Source organism: Podarcis raffonei, chromosome 2 (assembly GCF_027172205.1).
Source record: "Podarcis raffonei isolate rPodRaf1 chromosome 2, rPodRaf1.pri, whole genome shotgun sequence".
In the NCBI taxonomy this organism is placed as follows: domain Eukaryota; kingdom Metazoa; phylum Chordata; class Lepidosauria; order Squamata; family Lacertidae; genus Podarcis; species Podarcis raffonei.
In genome coordinates this window covers 107,458,986-107,478,455 of record NC_070603.1, presented here as the reverse complement: position 1 = coordinate 107,478,455, position 19,470 = coordinate 107,458,986, and the positions used below count along the sequence as shown (strand labels likewise).

Genomic DNA, 19,470 nt, shown 5'->3' with positions numbered 1-19,470 from the left:
TGTTTTTACACGAGCAGAACGTGTTCTTTTATTTAAAATGCACCTCTGGGTTATTTGTGGGGCCTGCCTGATGTTTTTACACGAGCAGAACGTGTTCTTTTATTTAAAATGCACCTCTGGGTTATTTGTGGGGCCTGCCTGATGTTTTTACACGAGCAGAACGTGTTCTTTTATTTAAAATGCATCTCTGGGTTATTTGTGGGGCATAGGAATTCGTTCATTTTCTTTTTCAAAATATAGTCCGCCGTCCGCCCCCACATGGTCTGAGGGATGGTGGACTGGCCCACCGCTGAAAAAGGTTGTTGACCCCTGAACTATAGCCAGGAGGAACCAAGGGGTCTTAGGGCCCAGAGCAGTATGTGTGTATGATAAAGAAATTATGCCTCATCTAGATCTTAAGAGATAGAACTTGCTCGCACTACATGCCTGAGATGCCCTCGAGATATGCTTTCAACCTGAGTGCAGCAGTGTTCTGTTCCATGGGCAATTCCAACCTACAAGGACTCCATCTCCACCACAAATTTAAAGCCCTGTCACACCACTCTGAACAGCCATGGCTCATCCCCATCCCAGCCTGTCAATGGTTATTGGACTCTGCTTTGGCAATTCTCTTCAAAAGCAGCTAGTCTCTGCGTAGTCCTGAAGCAGGGCTGAGGGTCTTAATATGGAACAGAGTGGATATTTTAACTTCCTGAAAAGGCACAAGGGACTGCTGCTACACTGCCGCCACCCCCTCCCTCTCTCTAAGGGAACGAATCTACATTTGAAGCCCCTGGAGGAGAGCAGTTTTGTCAGAGAGGCTATCTTTCTCCTTCAAAAGGAGTTCCCAGCCTCCCTCAAGCATCCCTTTGGAAACCCTTAGCCTCCATCCCACCTCCAGAAACAAAGCCTTCCAGGTGTATAAATAGAAAGCGAAATAAGATGTGCTGGTTGGTTCACAAGGGAAAAGGGAGGGAAATCCAAAATCCACAGCTAGGAAAGTAGGACCAGCCAGAACAGCATAAAATAAGCTGGCATAAAATTCCAGAATGTGGTACAGCCAGTGCCGGATTTACGTATAAGCTAAACAAGCTATGGCTTAGGGCCCCACTCTCTTGGGGCCCCCAAAAAGAATTAAAGGGGGAAAACTGGGTGTACATTTCCAAAATATAAGATGAAAAACAAATAAAATAAAACCTACATACAGCAACAGTGTTTGTGTTGTGTAGGCTCCTATGATGTAAGTAATGGGCCCCGCCTGCTAGCCTGCTCCCTAAAATATCACTGGTTTGTTCATTTCTATATATAGGGTAAAGGGACCCCTGACCACTAGGTCCAGTTGCAGATGACTCTGGGGTCGGGGCGCTCATCTCACTTTACTGGCCAAGGGAGCCAACATTTGTCCGCAGCCTGTTTTTCTGGGTCATGTGGCCAGCATGACTAAGCCGCTCCTGGCAAAACCAGAGCAGCGCACAGAAACACCCTTTACCTTCCCGCCAGAGCAGTACCTATTTATCTACTTGCACTTTGACGTGCTTTCGAACTGCTAGGTTGGTGGGAGCAGGGACTGAGCAACGGGAGCTCACCCTGTCGCGGGGTTTCGAACCGCCGACCTTCTGATCGGCAAGCCACAATTTGTTGTTGACAAAGGACAGCTGGACATATAACGGGCCCCATGACCTTCACTTATTTCTTAACCCAAGGATGAGGAACCTGTGGTCACGCAGATATTTATTTCATTCATATCCTAGAAGTGTGGCTTTGGAAGGGACCACGAGGGTCATCTAGTCCAACCCCCTGCAATGCAAGACTCTTTTGCCCAACGAACCCACAGCCCTGAGATTAAGAGTCTCCTGCTTTACCAACTGAGCTATCCCAGATCAATTTATTGCATTTATATACCATAAATGCAATAAACCCCACTCCATTTTATCATCACAATAACCCTGTGAGGTAGACTAACATATGTGTCAGTGGCTAACTCAAAAGTCAGAGTGGGATCTGAACTCTGGTCTCCAGGATCCTAGTCTAGCACTGGAACCATGACACTAATCTGGCTCTCAACATCTGCCCATTGAGTTACTTGAAGGGAAAGTGGGACACGAAAACTGGGTAACTGCTGGATGATTTATTTTCAAAAAGGGACCAACAATTACTCTCTCCCCCCCCCTTTTCCTAGGTGCAACCTGAAGCCTGCAGAACACCTAGTAATCTTCACCCAGTTACGATCACTATCTCCTGGTACACTCCATGTTAAGCTCATGACTAGATCATAGTCTTGTGGTTACAACATCATTCGAGCTTCTGCACTCCTTTTGCTTAACATCAGGCCCGCTAGGAATTTGGAGAGCCTAAAAACTGGCTGACTATTGTACAACATCCTAGCAAAATTCTGCACAGTATTCGCTTAACCTGCACCGAGTCGCTGTTACGTTCTCTCGCTTTTTTATTATTTTATTGTCTCTCTTCTTCTCTCCCCCACCCCGCACTCTCTGCCGCCAAATCTGCTTGAGGCAGGAACCTGCATTTTGCTTGTATACTTCATGCAAAACACATGCAGAAAAATAGGAATTAAAAACTAACAAACCTCAGCCACACCGTTCACAAGGAGCGCCGTGGAACAGTTCTCCTTCTCACACCACAACCAAGTACAAGCAATAATTTTTTTAATATTATTTCGAACTAAGGTTCTCTGCTTGGACTATCACAGGAGTGCCTCTGAGCACGTGCAAAGTCCCGCCGGAGGAGAGCCACGCCGCAGCGCAGCCCCACAAGAGTTCCCACGTTAGAAATCAAGGCCTCTACCGAAGCTTACCTAGGGCAAGAGGCGAACGCAACAAAATCCTTTAAAGCAAACAAACAGAAACCCACGTGGAGGAAAGTTAACTCAATTGGACCGGGGATGGAGATTAAGGGGTCTGTTTTTAGGTAGCCCCTCTCCTACGATGGATCAGTGGAACCCCCGCTGATGATGATGATGATGATGATGATGATGATGATGATGATGATTATTATTATTATTTTGCAATGAATGGCTTATCCCATAATAGTTGGCAGCACCCTGGGAGAATGAGGAAGGCAGCAGAGACGCTCAGGGCAGTCTTTGGTTTGTCCTTTGCAAAACCGCTTTTCATTTATTGATTTGATTTTTGTGCCGTCCTTCCTGGGAAGATCCCGGGGCGCTTCAGGTCAGAGCAGAAACGAATCGTTAAAACCAAAACAACAAAACAATAACCACTGCTCGCTACTACCTCCCTACCCCGTTGCTGCCCGCGGTCCGATCCGAAGATTCCCCCTCTCCCGCCTCTCTTTCGCAGCCACCCCGGCCATGTATCTCCCGGATTCGTTTTACCTGGGAACTGCAGGCGACAGGAGAGTCCTTTCCCCGCACCTTTAACTTCTGCTGGCTCCCATCGCAGCAGGTAAATCTTCCTCTGTTTGCAGAGAGCAAATCTTCCTCTGTTTAGAAAGAAGATCGAAATCCAGCTGGAACCAGGAGAAAGAGCAACAGCGAGACGCCTGACCGCAATAGGGGTCAGAGGCATCTATAGTTCTTTAAAAGCTCTGCCCCACAACGGGGGGAAGCCGGCTGTAGAAGCGGCAGCCCCTGCCTCAGGGGTCAGCAGAGACCTCTGGTGGCAAAAGAAACCACCACTTGCCTTCAAGTCCAATGTAGGAAATAACACAGAATCACAGTATTGTTCAGTCGGAAGGGACCCCAAGGGTCATCCAGTCCAACCCACATTGTTCTTCCTGGATCCTGAGGTCCAGCGACGAGGGCCTTCTGGGAGTTCCCTCACTGCGAGAAGCCAAGTTACAGGGAACCAGGCAGAGGGCCTTCTCGGTAGTGGCACCCGCCCTGTGGAAGGCCCTCCCACCAGATGTCAAAGAGAAAAACAACTACCATACATCTGAAGGCAGCCCTGTTTAGGGAAGCTTTTAATGTTTAATAGATTATTGTATTTTAATATTCTGTTGAAAGCCACCCAGAGTGCCTGGGGAAACCCAGGCAGATGGAAGGGGTATAAATAATAAAGTATTAATATTATTATTAGGGACGCGGGTGGCGCTGTGGGTTAAAGCCTCAGCACCTAGGACTTGCTGATCGAAAGGTCAGAGGTTCGAATCCGTGTGGCAGGGTGCGCTCCCGTTGCTCAGTCCCAGCGCCTGCCAACCTAGCAGTTCGAAAGCACCTTCAGGTGCAAGTAGATAAATAGGGACCGCTTACCAGCGGGAAGGTAAACGGCGTTCCGTGTGCTGCGCTGGCTCGCCAGATGCAGCTTGTCACGCTGGCCACGTGACCCGGAAGTGTCTGTGGACAGCGCTGGCTCCCGGCCTATAGAGTGAGATGAGCGCACAACCCTAGAGTCTGGCAAGACTGGCCCGTACGGGCAGGGGTACCTTTACCTTTACCTTAATATTATTATTATTATTATTATTATTATTATTACCCCCTGTAATGCAGGAATCTCCACTAGAGCATCCATGACAGATGGCCATCCATCCTCTGCTTAAAAGTTTCTAATGAAGGAGAGTTGGCCACCTGCCAAGGTGTCTGTCAATGTCGAACAGCGCTCAAAAAGTACTTCCTGATGTTTAGTCTGAATCGCCTTTCTTGTAACTTGACGCCATTGGTTTGAGTCCTACCTTCTGGGACAGGAGAAAACAAGCATGCTCCACCTGACAGACCCTGAGATATTTGAAGATGGCTATCATATCTCCTCTTTTCCAGGCTAAACGTACCCAACTCCCTCAACCATTCCTCATCAGGCTGGGTTTCCAGACCCCTGAAAACATGCAAACGCAGGTGTTCATGTGTGACGGTTCATCACTGATGAGCACTTTTCATCAATGGCTGCACATGCCATTGCAAGTCATCGTATTATAGGTTTCTGTTGTGTTTGGAAGAGGTAGCCAACTAGCCTTGTGGCACCTGGAAGATGACCCAGTTTGCTGTGGCATAAGTTTGCATTAAGGGACGCGGGTGGCGCTGTGGGTTAAACCACAGAGCCTAGGGCTTGCCGATCAGGTGGTCGGCAGTTTGAATCCCCACGACGGGGTGAGCTCCCGTTGCTCAGTCCCTGCTCCTGCCAACCTAGCAGTTCGAAAGCACGTCAAAGTGCAAGTAGATAAATAGGTACCACTGCAGCGAGAAGGTAAACGGCGTTTCCGTGCGCTGCCCTGGTTCGCCAGAAGCGGCGTAGTCATGCTGGCCACATGACCCCGAAGCTGTACGCTGGCTCCCTTGGCCAATAAAGCGAGATGAGCGCCGCAACCCCCGAGTCGTCCGCGACAGGACCTAATGGTCAGGGGTCCCTTTACCTTTAAGTTTGCCTTGGCTAGTGTTTGCCTCCTTGGATTTCAGACGGAGGCATCAGATGAGCTTCCTCATGCATCTGATGGAAGTGCACTTGAATCCAGAAATAATAGAACCTGTTAATTGGTTCTGACGATAAGTTGTTGGGCCAGTTTGCATTTTTTAAAAAATATCAATCTTCCTGGTGACACAGTCAAGTCTGTCCCGACTCACTAGGACAGCACAATGCTGGAGAGATGGCAACTCTGATTGTTTGCATTTATATCTTACCTTTCCCCTCCAAGCCGGTGTACATCGTTCACCCCCTACTTTGTTTTATCCTCACAACAACCCTGTGAGATGGGTTGGGCTGAGAGTGAGTGACTGGCCCAGGGTGCAACTAGCGAGCATCATGGCTGAGTGGGGGATTTGAACCCTGATCTCACAAGTGGCCAGATGCAAAGGTTGACAGACAGCACAGCTATATCTGTGTAGATATGGCAGCCGCTGTAGCCTGTCAGGGAGAGCAGAGAAAGTTGCAGAGGTAAAAAGTCACTCTTCTCCGCAATTGTTAAAAGGTACAGGAGCTGGTGATGACCACTGGTCCCATCACCTCCTGGCAAATAGAAGGGGAAGAAATGGAGGCAGTGAGAGATTTTACTTTCTTGGGCTCCAGGATCACTGCAGATGGTGACAGCAGCCACGAAATTAAAAGATGCCTGCTTCTTGGGAGAAAAGCAATGAAAAAACTTGACAGCATCTTAAAAAGCAGAGACATCACCTTGCCAACAAAGGCCCGTATAGTTAAAGCTATGGTTTTCCCAGTAGTGATGTATGGAAGTGAGAGCTGGACCATAAAGAGGGCTGATCGCTGAAGAATGGATGCTTTTGAATTCTGGTGCTGGAGGAGACTCTTGAGAGTCCCATGGACTGCAAGAAGATCAAACCTATCCATTGTTGAGGAAATCAGCCCTGAGTGCTCACTGGAAGGACAGATCCTGACGCTAAGGCTCCAATACTTTGGCCACCTCATGAGAAGAGAAGACTCCCTGGAAAAGACCCTGATGTTGGGAAAGATGGAGGGCACAAGGAGAAGGGGACGACAGAGGACGAGATGGTTGGACAGTGTTCTCAAAGCTACCAGCGTGAATTTGACCAAACTGCGGGAGGCAGTGGAAGACAGGAGTGCCTGGCGTGCTCTGGTCCATGGGGTCACGAAGAGTCGGACACGACTAAACAACTAAACAACAACACAGGAGCTCTTCTTTCCTTTGCATCCTATCACACCCCTTACATAGTTAGGATATTATTATTATTTAAATAATTTAATCAGCACAATCTGGCTAGAACAGAACAGCAATTGTTGTTTTTTCTCTTGGGTTTCAAACTTCCTACCCTCCAGGAGCCTTTTGCCCTATTGATTTGTCTGTTGAGGATCCTTCCTGCTTGCCTAAAAAACAGGCTCGAAATGGAAATGAGCCCCAAAACCGCAAATTGGTGCATAACAAAGGAGAAATGCCCAGCATTCACCAACAATGCAGGAATCTCTTGGCAGAGACAATAAGCTGTGATGCTTCCACTATTTGGATTAACTTTGGTTGATGGAAGAGAATATGGTTGAATCCAAAATGGAATCTGAGAACTTCTGCATGCAGAGCAAATGCTCGCTATCTGAGCTACATCCCTTTCCCAGGCATGCAAGCTTGCTTTAAAAATTAAATAAATTGATACTTATTCAAAGATATACCAAAAATACATACCCATTACAAAGTATCTTTTTTATAATATACTGAGATAAAATAGCTACTATGTCTAAAAGAGAACAAAGTCAGAAGAAAGGGAAGGAAAGGAGAAACCAGAAGATAAAGTGAGAGGAAAGGAAAAGAAAGAAAAACAAACAAAGAAAAAGAAGGTAAAATAAAAGGAATTCAGACTCTCTGTCCTGCAGCTACATGATAGTCATTCCTTAAGGTCCAACCATTCTTCTTCTTCTACTACTACTACTATTATTATTTCTTCTATAAACCCGTATTTTTTCAATCTTAAAATCCAGAAATCCCAAGATCATTCTTTCTTGTATTCCCACTCTGGGAATTGTAGCTCTGCAAGCCGAATCAGCAACGTGTCATGCTCCAGACATGAAATGAGAGTTAGAATCGTAGAATTCTAGAAGGGACCCTGGGGGTCATCTAGTCCAACCCTCTGAAACGCAGAAACATTTTTGCCCTACGTGGGGTTTGAACCCACAACCTTGAGATTAAGAGTCACATGCTCTACCGACCAATATAGACGCAAGAGGTAAATGCGCCTCCAGTTTTCAGTGTGAACAGAAAGCAGCCAGGAGGTGGCTTTTGAAATGTGTTCTCTTAAGAGATTTGCGGTATATACCACCTTTCCGTTATATACCACCTTTACGGCAGAGCTTTTTTGGAGCTGCTGAGATTCTTTGTGCGCCTGCCTCTCTGTGCATCCTCTCTCTGGGGAGCATCACAGACAAGAGAGAGGGAAGAAGCCCACGCATGCATGTGCAGAGACACCTTGAGGTTGATGCAAGAGGCCCGGGGCAAAAGGAACACAGATCCAAATACAGTGGTACCTCGGATTACAGACGCTTCAGGTTTTTGTTTTTGTTTTTCAAATTTTTATTAAGTACAAATTAGAAAACATACATATTTACAACAAAAGAAAATACAAAAGAAAAAGAAAATACATATAACCAAGGAAAAAAATTAGAGAATACTTTGTCTCTTTTCAAATTTACAGTTATTTATATCTCTGTAAAATGCTATTCACAATAAAGGAGTGAAATGAAAGATAAGGTATCAGAAAAAAGAAGAAAGAAAAAAGAAAGAGGTAAAAGAAAAAGATCATAGGTGAAAAAATTTAAAAGTAGATAAGTATTCACTATACATAGCCGTTTCCCATCTATATTTATATTCAATTGTATAATTTCATCTTGTCCTTATCTACCTTAAATAAAGTGTTGTGTTTTTTTTAAAAGACTTCCACCGTTTGCCTCATGCGTTTTTAATAATCCATTCATCAGATCCTCTGTTCTTCATATTTTCCCTTTGGATTTCCTTAAAGTCTCACTTTGTATTTTTTATATTACGCAGAAGATTATTCTAAACACAACCAGATTCCTCCATCCCTGCACAGTGGTACCTCGGGTTACAGACGCTTCAGGTTACAGACTCTGCTAACCCAGAAATAGTACCTCGGGTTACGAACTTTGCCCCAGGATGAGAACAGAAATTGTGTGGCGGCGGCGCAGCAGGCCCTATTAGCTAAAGTGGTGCTTCAGGTTAAGTACAGTTTCAGGTTAAGAACGGACCTCCAGAACGAATTAAGTTCTTAACCCGAGGTACCACTGTATGGACTAACCATTATTATTTTTCAAAACGTTATTGGGAGAAGCAGACAAGAGTCTTATGCAGACAGCAAGGCAAACACTTTTGTATGGCGCTGCCGCTCATATGCGATCAGACTGCTCTGCCAACAACAGTTTTGATTTCTCCAGCTCTGCTTGCCTTCCTGATAGCTAGCCCAGGTGGTAGAACTGCCTGTCAGCTCCCTCCTCCTGAGCCTGTTTCCCCCTTGAAGAAATCAGCAGGGAGGACACAAGTCGTTGGCTCTGCTGGACACTGGCTCTGGCGCCACCTACTGTTCAGCTCCAGCCTCACAGGCACTAGTATCCACAATTAGTGTGTATATTGGGGGGGTGTTTCCCTCTTCCTATCACCCACTCTGCAGAGGCACCAGTTCCCAGCAGCTTGCAAACCTACCAAGCCACTCCTCCCAATTATTATTTTTTTAAATGCCCCCACGCAGTCCAAACAAAAATAGTTTTTCAGCTTAAGCTGTCCCCATGTACCTCCAAGAGCAGGAGTTGTAGAATCATCGAGCTGGAAGGGGCCCTCTATTTCAACCCTCTGCAATGCAGCTGTCCCAAATGGGAATTGAACCTGCAACCTTGGTGTTATCAGCGCTACGCTCTAACCATTCAGGCTACCCTCAGTGCTTGTACAGGCAGAGGTCCTTCTCACTAGTGGCACCCACCCTGTGGAACCCTCTGAAGGCAGCCCTGTGAAGGGAAGTTGTCAATGTTTGATGTTTTATTATGCTTTTACAGTGGTACCTCGGGTTACATACGCTTCAGGTTACATACGCTTCAGATTACAGACTCCGCTAACCCAGAAATAGTACTTCGGGTTAAGAACTTTGCTTCAGGATGAGAACAGAAATCGTGCTCCGGCGGTGCGAGGCCCCATTAGCTAAAGTGGTGCTTCAGGTTAAGAACAGTTTCAGGTTAAGAACGGACCTCTGGAACGAATTAAGTACTTAACCCGAGGTACCACTATATACTTGTTGGAAGCTGCCTAGTGCGGCTGGGACAACACAGTCAGATGGCTGGGGTACAAATAATAAAAGAATTATTATTATTATTATTATTATTATTATTATTATTATTATTATTATTACTACAGCTGCTGGACCAGCCATCCAGATCAAGCATCTTCAGCCCTTAGCGAGAACTGGATTCATTTCTGGTCTCTGCGCAGCCTTAGTTTAGCGGGCTCCCACATCTTTGGCATGGACCGTCCGGTGTCGAATCAGATGCCCGTTTTGAGTGAAGCTTTTCCCACAGTCAGGACATGCAAACGGCTTCTCCCCTGTGTGGATCCTTTTGTGGGCCAAAAGGGCGGAACTGCGATTGAAGATCTTTTCGCATTCGCCACACAGGTAAGGCTTATACCCGGTGTGGATTATCCAATGTTTCAGAAGGGTGGAGTGCTGTCCGAAGCCTTTCCCACAGTCTGAGCACCGGTAGGGCTTCTCATTCGTATGAACTCTCTGGTGCGTCTTCAGGGTCAAATTCTGGCCAAAGCCCTTCCCGCAGTCCGGACACTTAAAGGGCTTCTCGTCGGTATGGCCCCGGCGGTGAGCATAGAGGGCCTAGCGCGAGCTGAAGCTTTTCCCACACGAAGCACACCTATGCGGCTTCTCTCCTGTGTGCGTCCTCCGGTGAGCCAGGAGGAAGCAATTAAACCAGAAGCCTTTGCTGCAATCGGGGCACTCGTAAGGCCTGGCACTCGAGTGAGTGCGCTGGTGCCGGGCGAGGGTCGTGCAGCCCCTGAAACCTCTCCCACACACGGAGCACATCAGGGACCTCCCTGCCCGGTGGACTTTCTGGTGTTTGGCAACGTCCGAGGCGAAGCAGAAGCACTTCCCGCACTCGGGGCAGCTGTGGAGCCTCTCGCCCGTGTGGATTTTCTCGTGCCGGAAATGGTTGGAGCTCTGGCTGAAGCTCTTGCCGCACTGGCGGCACTGGTAAGGCCTCTCCCCAGTGTGGATGCGCTGGTGGGTAACCAGGGTGGAAAACCGGCGGAAGTTTTTCTCGCAGGCCGGGCATTCGTGGGGCTTCTTCTCCAGCAGGGCTTGGGGTCCTCCGGTTTCCCGGCGGCTTGGGTGGCCTTGGAATCCTGGCACGTTATTCTCAAACGTGTACTCGGTTGCAATTGGCTCTTCCCTTTTGAGATTCTTCAGAACGAGATGACAGGAAGGATTTGAAACCTGCGGGACCAGAGATTCACAGAAGATTGGAAGAAATATATGAATTATTTGAAGAGCAACTGTAATCAACAAATTACTCTAGTAGGACTATAAGAAGTTTTGTAAGGAGGAATATATGAAATATTGCAAAGAAGAGAAAGAAGAGGAAGAGGAGGAGGAGGAGGAGGAGTTTGGACTTGATATCCCACTTTATCACTACCCGAAGGAGTCTCCAAGCGGCTAACAATCTCCTTTCCCTTCCTTCCCCACAACAAACACTCTGTGAGGTGAGCGAGGCTGAGAGACTTCAAAGAAGTGTGACTGGCCCAAGGTCACCCAGCAGCTGCATGTGGAGGAGCGGAGACGCGAACACGGTTCACCAGATTACGAGTCCACCGCTCTTAACCACTACACCACGCTGGTGATATTAGCTATGATATTTAAATGCAATAGTGGAAGTAAGAAATGTAAATTAAGTGAAAAAGATTAGAAAATTTTCAGATGTGATTGATGGAAGTCAAAAAAATTGTATAAGATATAAAAGTATGTTTAATAATCGTTGAAAATGATATGCTAACAAAACTATTTTTTTTAAAAAAAGAGATTCTTCAGAACAACCTTGTGGCATTCGCCTGGCGCAGTCATATTCTGCTCCCTTTGTGTCTGGTCCTTCCACTGAAAGACCTTGATCTCGTCCTCACTTTTCATCCCGTTCCCTACTGGGACAAAAGGCAAACATTACAAAAGTGGGACCCAAGAGGTAATTACCAGAGTGAGAGAAACATATAGCTAAGTCCAATTCACCTTCCTTGTGTTCCTCTGGGCCTCTGCTCAATGGTCTCTTCCTGGGTTCCTTGGAAGTCCACTGTTCGATGCTATGGTGTTCAGGTACCTGATCCAAGACCAGAAGACCCTGGAAAAAAAGGGTTTCATGCTTTCTGAAAGATACAGTCAGAGAAGTAAAAGCAGAAGCTTCGTGGGCTATGCACACAGGATTTTCTTATCCATCAGATGTGCAATTTGGAATCTAGTCACTGGTACACAAATGGGTATATTGGAGTTCCTATAAACCATCAATAAACCATCATTTCCTGCTACCTGCCCTGTAATGCAAAAACCAGGTGGCAGTGATGGTCAAGCTCTGGAGCAGCCACAATATGTGGCTGATGGACCTGTCCTGGAGGCCCAGGTGTGCCTATTGCTCCTCCTTTTGACCAGTCTTGTTTTAGTCTCTCTCTCCATCAGGCACTCCGAGACGTACCTGTGTCACCCTCCAGCTCCATCCGTAAAGTCTCTGGGTAGGGAGAAACAAAGCAAGGAAGAGAATATTTTATACTCCCAAGAATTAGCAAGGATGTATCAACGGTCCACCCGGCCCAAAATATTTGGGAATGTAACTGTCTGACCCTCACAAAAGCCTCTTGTGAAATAGGCCACCTTATTCCCAGTTTACAGATGGGAAAACTGAGGCTGCGAGAGTGCAGAGAATGGGTGTAGCTCGCCAGTAAACTGATTGGGTTGCTTTAGGAAGCTGCTATCACTCATCAGCAGGGCACCACTCTCCTTCTGGGTTACAGAGACAACGCAAAATTTCCTCGTAATAGCACCCTGAGGTGGAAAGGTAACCTGGAGCTCATCTAGCCGAGCCCCCTGCCTGGGGCAGGGGGCAACTACAGCATGGGTAAGGAACATTTGCGGCCCAGTGGGTCAGACCTTTATCTCCCTGCACTCCTGCGCGCCAACTTTTGCCACCGGGTGACCAATAGGTGGGAGGTCCTATGCCCCTGTCAAAGTCGACCTGCAAAGGTGGAGATCTCCCAGACCACCAGGGCCAGAGCCTGGACCCTCACGGCCACCTGAGCCTGAAAAGCCAGACACCTCCCACAGCACATTGCCAGTCTGGCAGCACTGGGAGGGAGGCTATGGACCATAGAGAAGTGCCCATCTTTGGGCCAGAAGCTTGGCCCTGTAAGTTTCGGCACCAAACTAGAACATGACAAAATTGGTTCCTACAGCACTGCATGTTACTTACTTTCCACGTCCTTTTATGGATCTATTCCCCCATATATCTAATAATGAAATCGACCCGAACCTAAAAGAATTTCGCTACACGTTCAAAAACTGAGGGAGGCAGGGCAGGGAAGGGAGCGGGACCTTTGACCACCTTTGACCACCTTTGACCACCTTTGAACTGCAACATCACTTCCTGCAGGGTGTCCTTTTTCTCAGAGAAACAGTTGACTCTCTGTTCGAGCTCCTCTAAGTCGAGTTCCGCTTTTGGTGACGCGCCATCTTCCATACTGGGGGAAGGAAGAAGAGGAAGAGAAGACGAGGCGTAATCTCACTCCCAGACAACCCTGCAGTCCCAGTTTTCGTCGCAGGATCTATCCCGGCCAAGCCACAAAGGGAAAGAGACTCACCTGTTCCCTGTGCTTCTGAAGCAGCCCTAATGCCTGGGAACGGGCTGTCAATGGACAATAAGATTGCCGTACTGTGAATCGTGCTGTTTATGGACAATGTAACTTCTTGACAGCTAACTCTGCAAGAGAGATACTTTGATTCTGACTGGTTTCTCCGGACTTTAAGGAACTGTAAATTAACTGAAATTGAAACTGTTGCTTATTTTGTTAAATGGGGGACTTGGAAAAGTTATTTTAATGCAACAAGTATTGACTGTTACTGTGTCCCCCTAGAGGAACTTTGAAATTGTTACAACTGGCCAGGGAATTTTCCACTTTAAACTGGCCAAGGGAATTTTCCACAGCAAAACAAACTCCGGCCGTGGGATTGACCTTGAGCCTCAGATAAAGTGTTATGGCAGACTCGCTTCAGGAAAAAACAACAAGATCTGGTAAAATTCGGCAGCAGCGAAGAGCATCAGGCATTGGAGGCCAGAGTAAAGAGGTGTGTCTTCCGTGTATGATGAAAGCTGTATAATGAAGGTGCCAGGCACCCCTCTGTATAAAGGGAGTTTCACAGTTTAGGGGCCACCACTAAGAAGACCCTCTCCTGCGCCGATATCCACCTGAACCTCAACCTGACATTTTGAGTCCCAAAACCAGGACACATGTCTTCCCACCTATGCTCTCATGTGAGTCACATGACTCATGGAACTCAAAATATGTGTGATTTCGTGGCCATGCTAGCACAGCACCCCACAACACACTTTTTCAAGGAGGGGGAGTGCTTTCTTTCCGGGCAAGATCTTGATGCGAAATCACACAAGATCATGGAACCCAAAATGGCTGCCATGCTCTCGCATGAGAAAACAGGCTGCTCTGTTTTTCCCCGGTACTCTTGAGGTATGGCTGAAGCGCCAAGAGTATTCTGTTGATCTTAGCACCCAAGAGGGCCGGTAAGAAAGGCCTTTCAGATATTTGAGGCCTAAGCTGTCATGGCCTTAAAACACTCAAATTTGAGAGAATCATCCCACTCACGCTTTCAAAAAGGCCTCCCCAGGCAGAGCAGAATCAAGAGAGACTCTTGCCAAGGTTCAACAGCCCAGCCTCACCTGCCGGAGACGATTTGGCTCCTCTTTCTCCGCTCCCTTTCCGCCAAGCAAATCCTCAAGCAGGGTAATCTCCAGGCAGAGCTTGGAGAGGCTCTTCTCCCTTTTCTGTGCAATCTTCCTGTCCAGCATCTCCAGCCAACTCAGCAGAAGCTGCTCCTGCTCCTTCAGAAACTCACGGAGCTGCTGCCATTCCTGGATGATTTTCTGCTTCTCTGCTTCGATCCGTTTCTACAATCCAAAGAAGGGAACAAAGCGGGGACACCAAGAAAGGGAGAAAAACATCAATTTGAGGACAACTCAGCATCCAGCAGCTGTGGAAAAGGTGAATTCCACAGTAGGGGTCATTAGGAAAGGAATTGAAACTAAAGCATCTCCTGGTATGCCCCACAGACCTTAAGGTCCACAAATGACAACACTTTGGAGGTCCCAAGTCGTAAGGTGGTTAGATTGGTCTCAGCTAGGGCCAGGGCCTTTTCAGTACTGGCCCCAACTTGCTGGAACACTCTGTCACAAGAGACTAGGGCCCTGCGAGACTTGACATCTTTCCGCAGGGCCTGCAAGACACCTGGCCTTTGGTTTGGACTCAGTCTGACCCTTATGTTTCCCTCCCCTTACGGTTTTGATCTATGGGCTACTATTAAAATGAGGCTGCGTTTTAAATTGTATTTTAACCCGTATTTTAAATTGGGTTTTTTCTTCTTCCCCTAGTATGCTTTTATTGTAATTTTACTGGTGTTAGCCGCCCTGAGCTGGGGAGGGCGGGGTATAAATAAAATATTATTATTATTATTATTATTATTATTATTATTATTATTATTATTCTCCGTATCATCTATTTTGCCCCCTCAGTTGGAATACCGTGTCCAGTTCTGGTTGCCTCACCTCACAAAGGATACTATAGAGGTGGAAGAGGTTCAGAAAAGAGCCACCCAAATCATCAAGGGGGATAGAGTGACTCTCCTATGAGGAATGGCTGTGAAAGTTTGAGACTTTTTAGTTTGGAGAAAAAGCAAGGCGTGATGGAAGCTTATAAAGTTATGGATGGCACACAGAAAAGGGATAGAGAAAAGGTTTTTCCTCTTCTCTCCTAATGCTAGAACTCGAAGAGAGAAAAGGTCAATCAGTGGGGGCAGAAAATTATGCACAGCGTAGAGAATTTGGATAGGAAGACGTGTGTGTGTCTCTCTTCCTCTCATACTTAGAACTATGGGAAAGCCAACAAAGCTGAATGTTGGAAGATTCAGGGCAAACAAAAGGACTTTGCCACACAGCACATCAATTAAACTACGGGATTTGCAACCAGGTATAGTGACGGCTGGGACGTGGGTGGCGCTGTGGGTTAAACCACAGAGCCTAGGGCTTGCCGATCAGAAGGTCGATGGGGTGAGTTCCCATTGCTCGGTCCCTGCTCCTGCCCACCTAGCAGTTCGAAAGCACAAAGTGCAAGTAGATAAATAGGTACCACTCCTGTGGGAAGGTAAACGGTGTTTCCGTGCGCTGCTCTGGTTCGCTAGAAGCGGCTTAGTCATGCTGGCCACATGACCCGGAAGCTGTACGCCGGCTCCCTTGGCCAGTAAAGCGAGATGAGCGCCGCAACCCCAGAGTCAGTCACGACTGGACCTAATGGTCAGGGGTACCTTTACCTTTATAGTGACGGCTATCAACTTAAATGAGTTTTAGGGGGGATAGGCAAATTCCTGGAGGATGAACCTACCAGTGGTCACTAGCCATGATAGCTACAATGATATTCAGCATTGAAAGTAGCATGTCCCTGAGTACCAGTTGCTGGAATCACAAGTAGGTAGAGGGCTGTTGCAATTGGGTCCTGCTTCAGGCCACTGTAAAAACACGATGCTGGACGAGATGGGCCTTAGGTCTGATGCAGCAGACCTCTTCCCATGCCAAGGATGGATGGGATCTGCAAGCTTTGCCCAGACTCCTCCCAGGGCATGTTTTGATTGGTCAACCAACCCAGGCCCAACCAATGAGGAAATTCCACAAGCACTACCCTCTCCAGTGAAAACCAGCTTGGGGGCAGCAAAGGAGAGCTGTAGTGGCCTGGGGCTGATGAGGGGTCATAGCACAACGACTTCTGGAGTTGGCAGGGGGGGGCCTCACAAGGGTATAGTGCCCTGAAGGGAATGAAAGAAGTCTCTGCCACAAGGAGCTTGCAAGTGGAAGTTTAAAAACGGGGAGAAAAGGCACCTTTTATTTTATATACAGTGGACGCTCGGGTTGCAAACGTGATCCATGTGGGATGCATGTTCGCAACACGCAGCGGTGTGTCTGCGCACGCGTGGGTTGCAATTCAGCGCTTCTGCGTACGTGCAAAGCGTGATTTAGTGCTTCTGTACATGCGCAACCGCCGAAACCCAAAAGTAACCTGTTCCGGTACTTCCAGGTTTCAGCGGTCCATAGCCTGAAAAAATGCAACCTGAAGCATCTGTAACCTGAGGTATGACTGTATCTATGATGATGGTGATGATGATGAGAACCACCCTGAGAACTCTGGATGAAGGGCGGTATACAAATTGAGCTGCAAGGATGCCGCTTGCTCAAGGTTGGAAAGACGAAAAGGTCCCTACCAGAGTGGACTGGCAGGCTAAACTATTGGATTATGCAGAGATGGCAAAAATGACTGGGAAAATCAGAAACCAGGAGGATCAAAACTTTAACAAAGAATGGGAGAAATTTATACTATATTTGGCAGACCACTGTAAACACTTAAATAACTCTTGTAATGTTGCACAGACTTTGGATACAATGGAGGACTGAAAACTACGAGGATTTATAGTACAGTGGTACCTTGGGTTAAGTACTTAATTCGTTCTGGAGGTCCGTACTTAACCTGAAACTGTTCTTAACCTGAAGCACCACTTTAGCTAATGGAGCCTCCTGCTGCCACCGTGCCGCCGGAGCACGATTTCTGTTCTCATCCTGAAGCAAAGTTCTTAACCTGAAGCACTATTTCTGGGTTAGTGGAGTATGTAACCTGAAGCGTATGTAACCCGAGGTACCACTGTATGCAGTTGAAAAAGTTAACTGAAGAGCCCATGGAGGGAAGGGGGGCAAGTCTTGAGATTCGGAAGAATCTTGTGTAATTTTTATTATTTGTGATTTTGAATGTGAATGAATTTGTAAAATCAAATAAAAATCATTTCCCCCAAAAAGAAGGGTGGTACACAAATTGGACAAATAAAATAAATAAAAATAAATGTTCTAACAGCAAGAGGCTGGGTGGGGGAAAGGGAAGGCAGGTGGCTCTGGAGACTTGCCAGCAGCTCCTTGATTTTCTTCTCATCCGCTTTTGCCACTTCCCTCTGCTGCATTAGAGAAACCAGGCGCTCCTGCAGTTCAACCTGAAGGAGAGATCAGAAGCATCCGTGTTGCTGGTGCATTTTCTCACTGGAGCTTCTGGCTCCACTCTCACACTGGCTCCCACATGCAACTCATTCACAACCGCCAAGACCACATAACACCAGTCTTGAAAGACCTACATTGGCTCCCAGTATGTTTCCGAGCACAATTCAAAACGCTGGTGCTGACCTTTAAAGCACTAAATGGCCTCAGTCCAGTATACCTGAAGGCAGCTGTCTACCAGCTCCATCTGGAACGCAGACTGAGACCTTACCTGCCTGCAGACTGTCTCACCAGAGTAGTGCATGCTCTAGTTATCTCCTGCTTGGACTACGGCAATGCGCTCTACGTGGGGCTACCTTTGAAGATGACCCAGAAACTACAACTAATCCAGAATGCAGCAGCTAGACTGGTGACTGGGGGCGGCCGCTGAGACCACATAACACTGGTCTTGGAAGACCTACATTGGCTCCCAGTATGTTTCCGAGCACAATTCAAAGTGTTGGTGCCGACCTTTAAAGCCCTAAACGGCCTCGGTCCAATATACCTGAAGGAGCGTCTCCACCCCCATCGTTCTGCCTGGACACTGAGGTCCAGTGCCGAGGGCCTTCTGGCAATTCCTTCACTGCAAGAAGCCAAGTTACAGGGAACCAGGCAGAGGCCCTTCTCGGTAGTGGCACCTGCCCTGTGGAACGCCCTCCCACCAGATGTCAAAGAGAAAAACAACTACCAGACTTTTAGAAGACATCTGGAGGCAGCCCTGTTTAGGGAAGCTTTTAATGTTTAATAGACTATTGTATTTTAATATTCTGTTGGAAGCCGCCCAGAGGGGCTGGGGAAACCCATCCAGATGGGCGGGGTATAAATAGTAAATTATTATTATATTATTATTATCCACTGAGGCCACATTCACAAGTCCTAGTGGGATTTAGCCACTAATTCCACCCATGCTCAGAGAAAAGGGATCCAGGTGAATATCATAGCTTCCTTCCCAGTCAGTAAAGCAACAGAGAGAAGGCTGCAATTTGGAGTGCGGGGTGGGGCGGGGGGGGGGGGGGAGATGCTGTCGCCAGATATTTCCATCCACTTGTATTCTTGTGTGGCTTCGTTTTATTACCGTGTCTGTTTCTCATTCTGATATTTTTGCAACCCTGCTTGGAGGCCATTGGGCAAGGCTGCTACGTACAAATAAGCAATAACATGACATGCAAATCCCAGGTTCTGCTCACACACAACTTGGGGGCAGCAGCAGAGGGAATCTTCACTGTGTCTTTTGTGAAAATTAATCTGTGGTTGATGATGACCAGGAAGGAGAACGAGGTTAAAAGCTGGGAAGAAGTTCAAAAACTTTGAGAAACCCTAGATTACAGGGAAGAACTGCTGCACCCAGAGTGAAACCGCCAGCTCAGTTTGAGAGCAGGCTGCCCCACTTACACAAGGAGGATGGGGAACCACTGGCGCCGTTGGACCCCAGTTCCCCTTAGCCAGCACAGCCAGTGGCAAGGGATGATGGGAGTTGTAGTTCAGCAACATCAGAAGGGACCCCCTTGGCTCTAGAACAGGGTTTCCCAAGCTGGGCTCTCCAGCTGGTTTTGGACCACAACTCCCATCATCCCTAGCTAGCAGAACCACTTGTTCAGGGATGATGGGAAATGTAGTCCAAAACCAGCTGGAAACACAAGTTTGGGGGCGCGTTTTTTTGGGTCCTTTCCTGACCCCTCCCTTCAGTCCTGGCTGCGTGCCCGTCAATCTCTCGCTCCCCATCGCTGTTTTT

At 47.4% G+C, this 19,470-nt stretch overlaps 2 protein-coding genes across 3 annotated transcripts; both read right to left on the bottom strand.

The window, feature by feature from the left end:
* Positions 1-8,954: 8,954 nt before the first annotated feature.
* Positions 8,955-11,863, bottom strand: LOC128408949 (zinc finger protein 551-like). 2 transcript variants are annotated; one of them, XM_053379036.1, is made up of 3 exons: positions 11,633-11,863; positions 11,447-11,547; positions 8,955-10,849 (listed from the first exon to the last, which is right to left on the bottom strand). In XM_053379036.1, exons 2-3 carry the CDS (start codon positions 11,534-11,536, stop codon positions 10,232-10,234), a joined length of 708 nt encoding a protein of 235 aa, XP_053235011.1. In that variant the 5' UTR covers positions 11,537-11,547; positions 11,633-11,863; the 3' UTR covers positions 8,955-10,231. The 2 variants fall into 2 exon arrangements, with proteins under 2 accessions (XP_053235011.1, XP_053235010.1); XM_053379035.1 differs by having other exon boundaries at positions 11,447-11,544; positions 11,633-11,862.
* A 206-nt stretch (positions 11,864-12,069) lies between these two features.
* LOC128408721 (E3 ubiquitin-protein ligase TRIM7-like) lies at positions 12,070-16,070 on the bottom strand. Its single transcript, XM_053378745.1, has 6 exons — positions 16,054-16,070; positions 15,222-15,234; positions 14,340-14,567; positions 13,249-13,274; positions 13,013-13,128; positions 12,070-12,122 (listed from the first exon to the last, which is right to left on the bottom strand). Exons 1-6 carry the CDS (start codon positions 16,068-16,070, stop codon positions 12,070-12,072), a joined length of 453 nt encoding a protein of 150 aa, XP_053234720.1.
* Positions 16,071-19,470: the final 3,400 nt, after the last annotated feature.

Excerpts from the sequence above, each read along its gene's own strand:
- LOC128408949 (XM_053379036.1), bottom strand. The coding sequence starts at position 11,536 with ATGAAAAGTGAGGACGAGATCAAGGTCTTTCAGTGGAAGGACCAGACA. Across the intron at positions 10,850-11,446 it reads CGCCAGGCGAATGCCACAAG|GTTTCAAATCCTTCCTGTCA; the intron begins GTTGTTCTGAAG and ends CTGGTCCCGCAG.
- LOC128408721 (XM_053378745.1), bottom strand. Across the intron at positions 13,275-14,339 it reads AGCCAAATCGTCTCCGGCAG|GGCTGCTTCAGAAGCACAGG; the intron begins GTGAGGCTGGGC and ends CCCAGGCATTAG. Across the intron at positions 12,123-13,012 it reads AGTGATGTTGCAGTTCAAAG|AGACTTTACGGATGGAGCTG; the intron begins GTGGTCAAAGGT and ends CTCCCTACCCAG.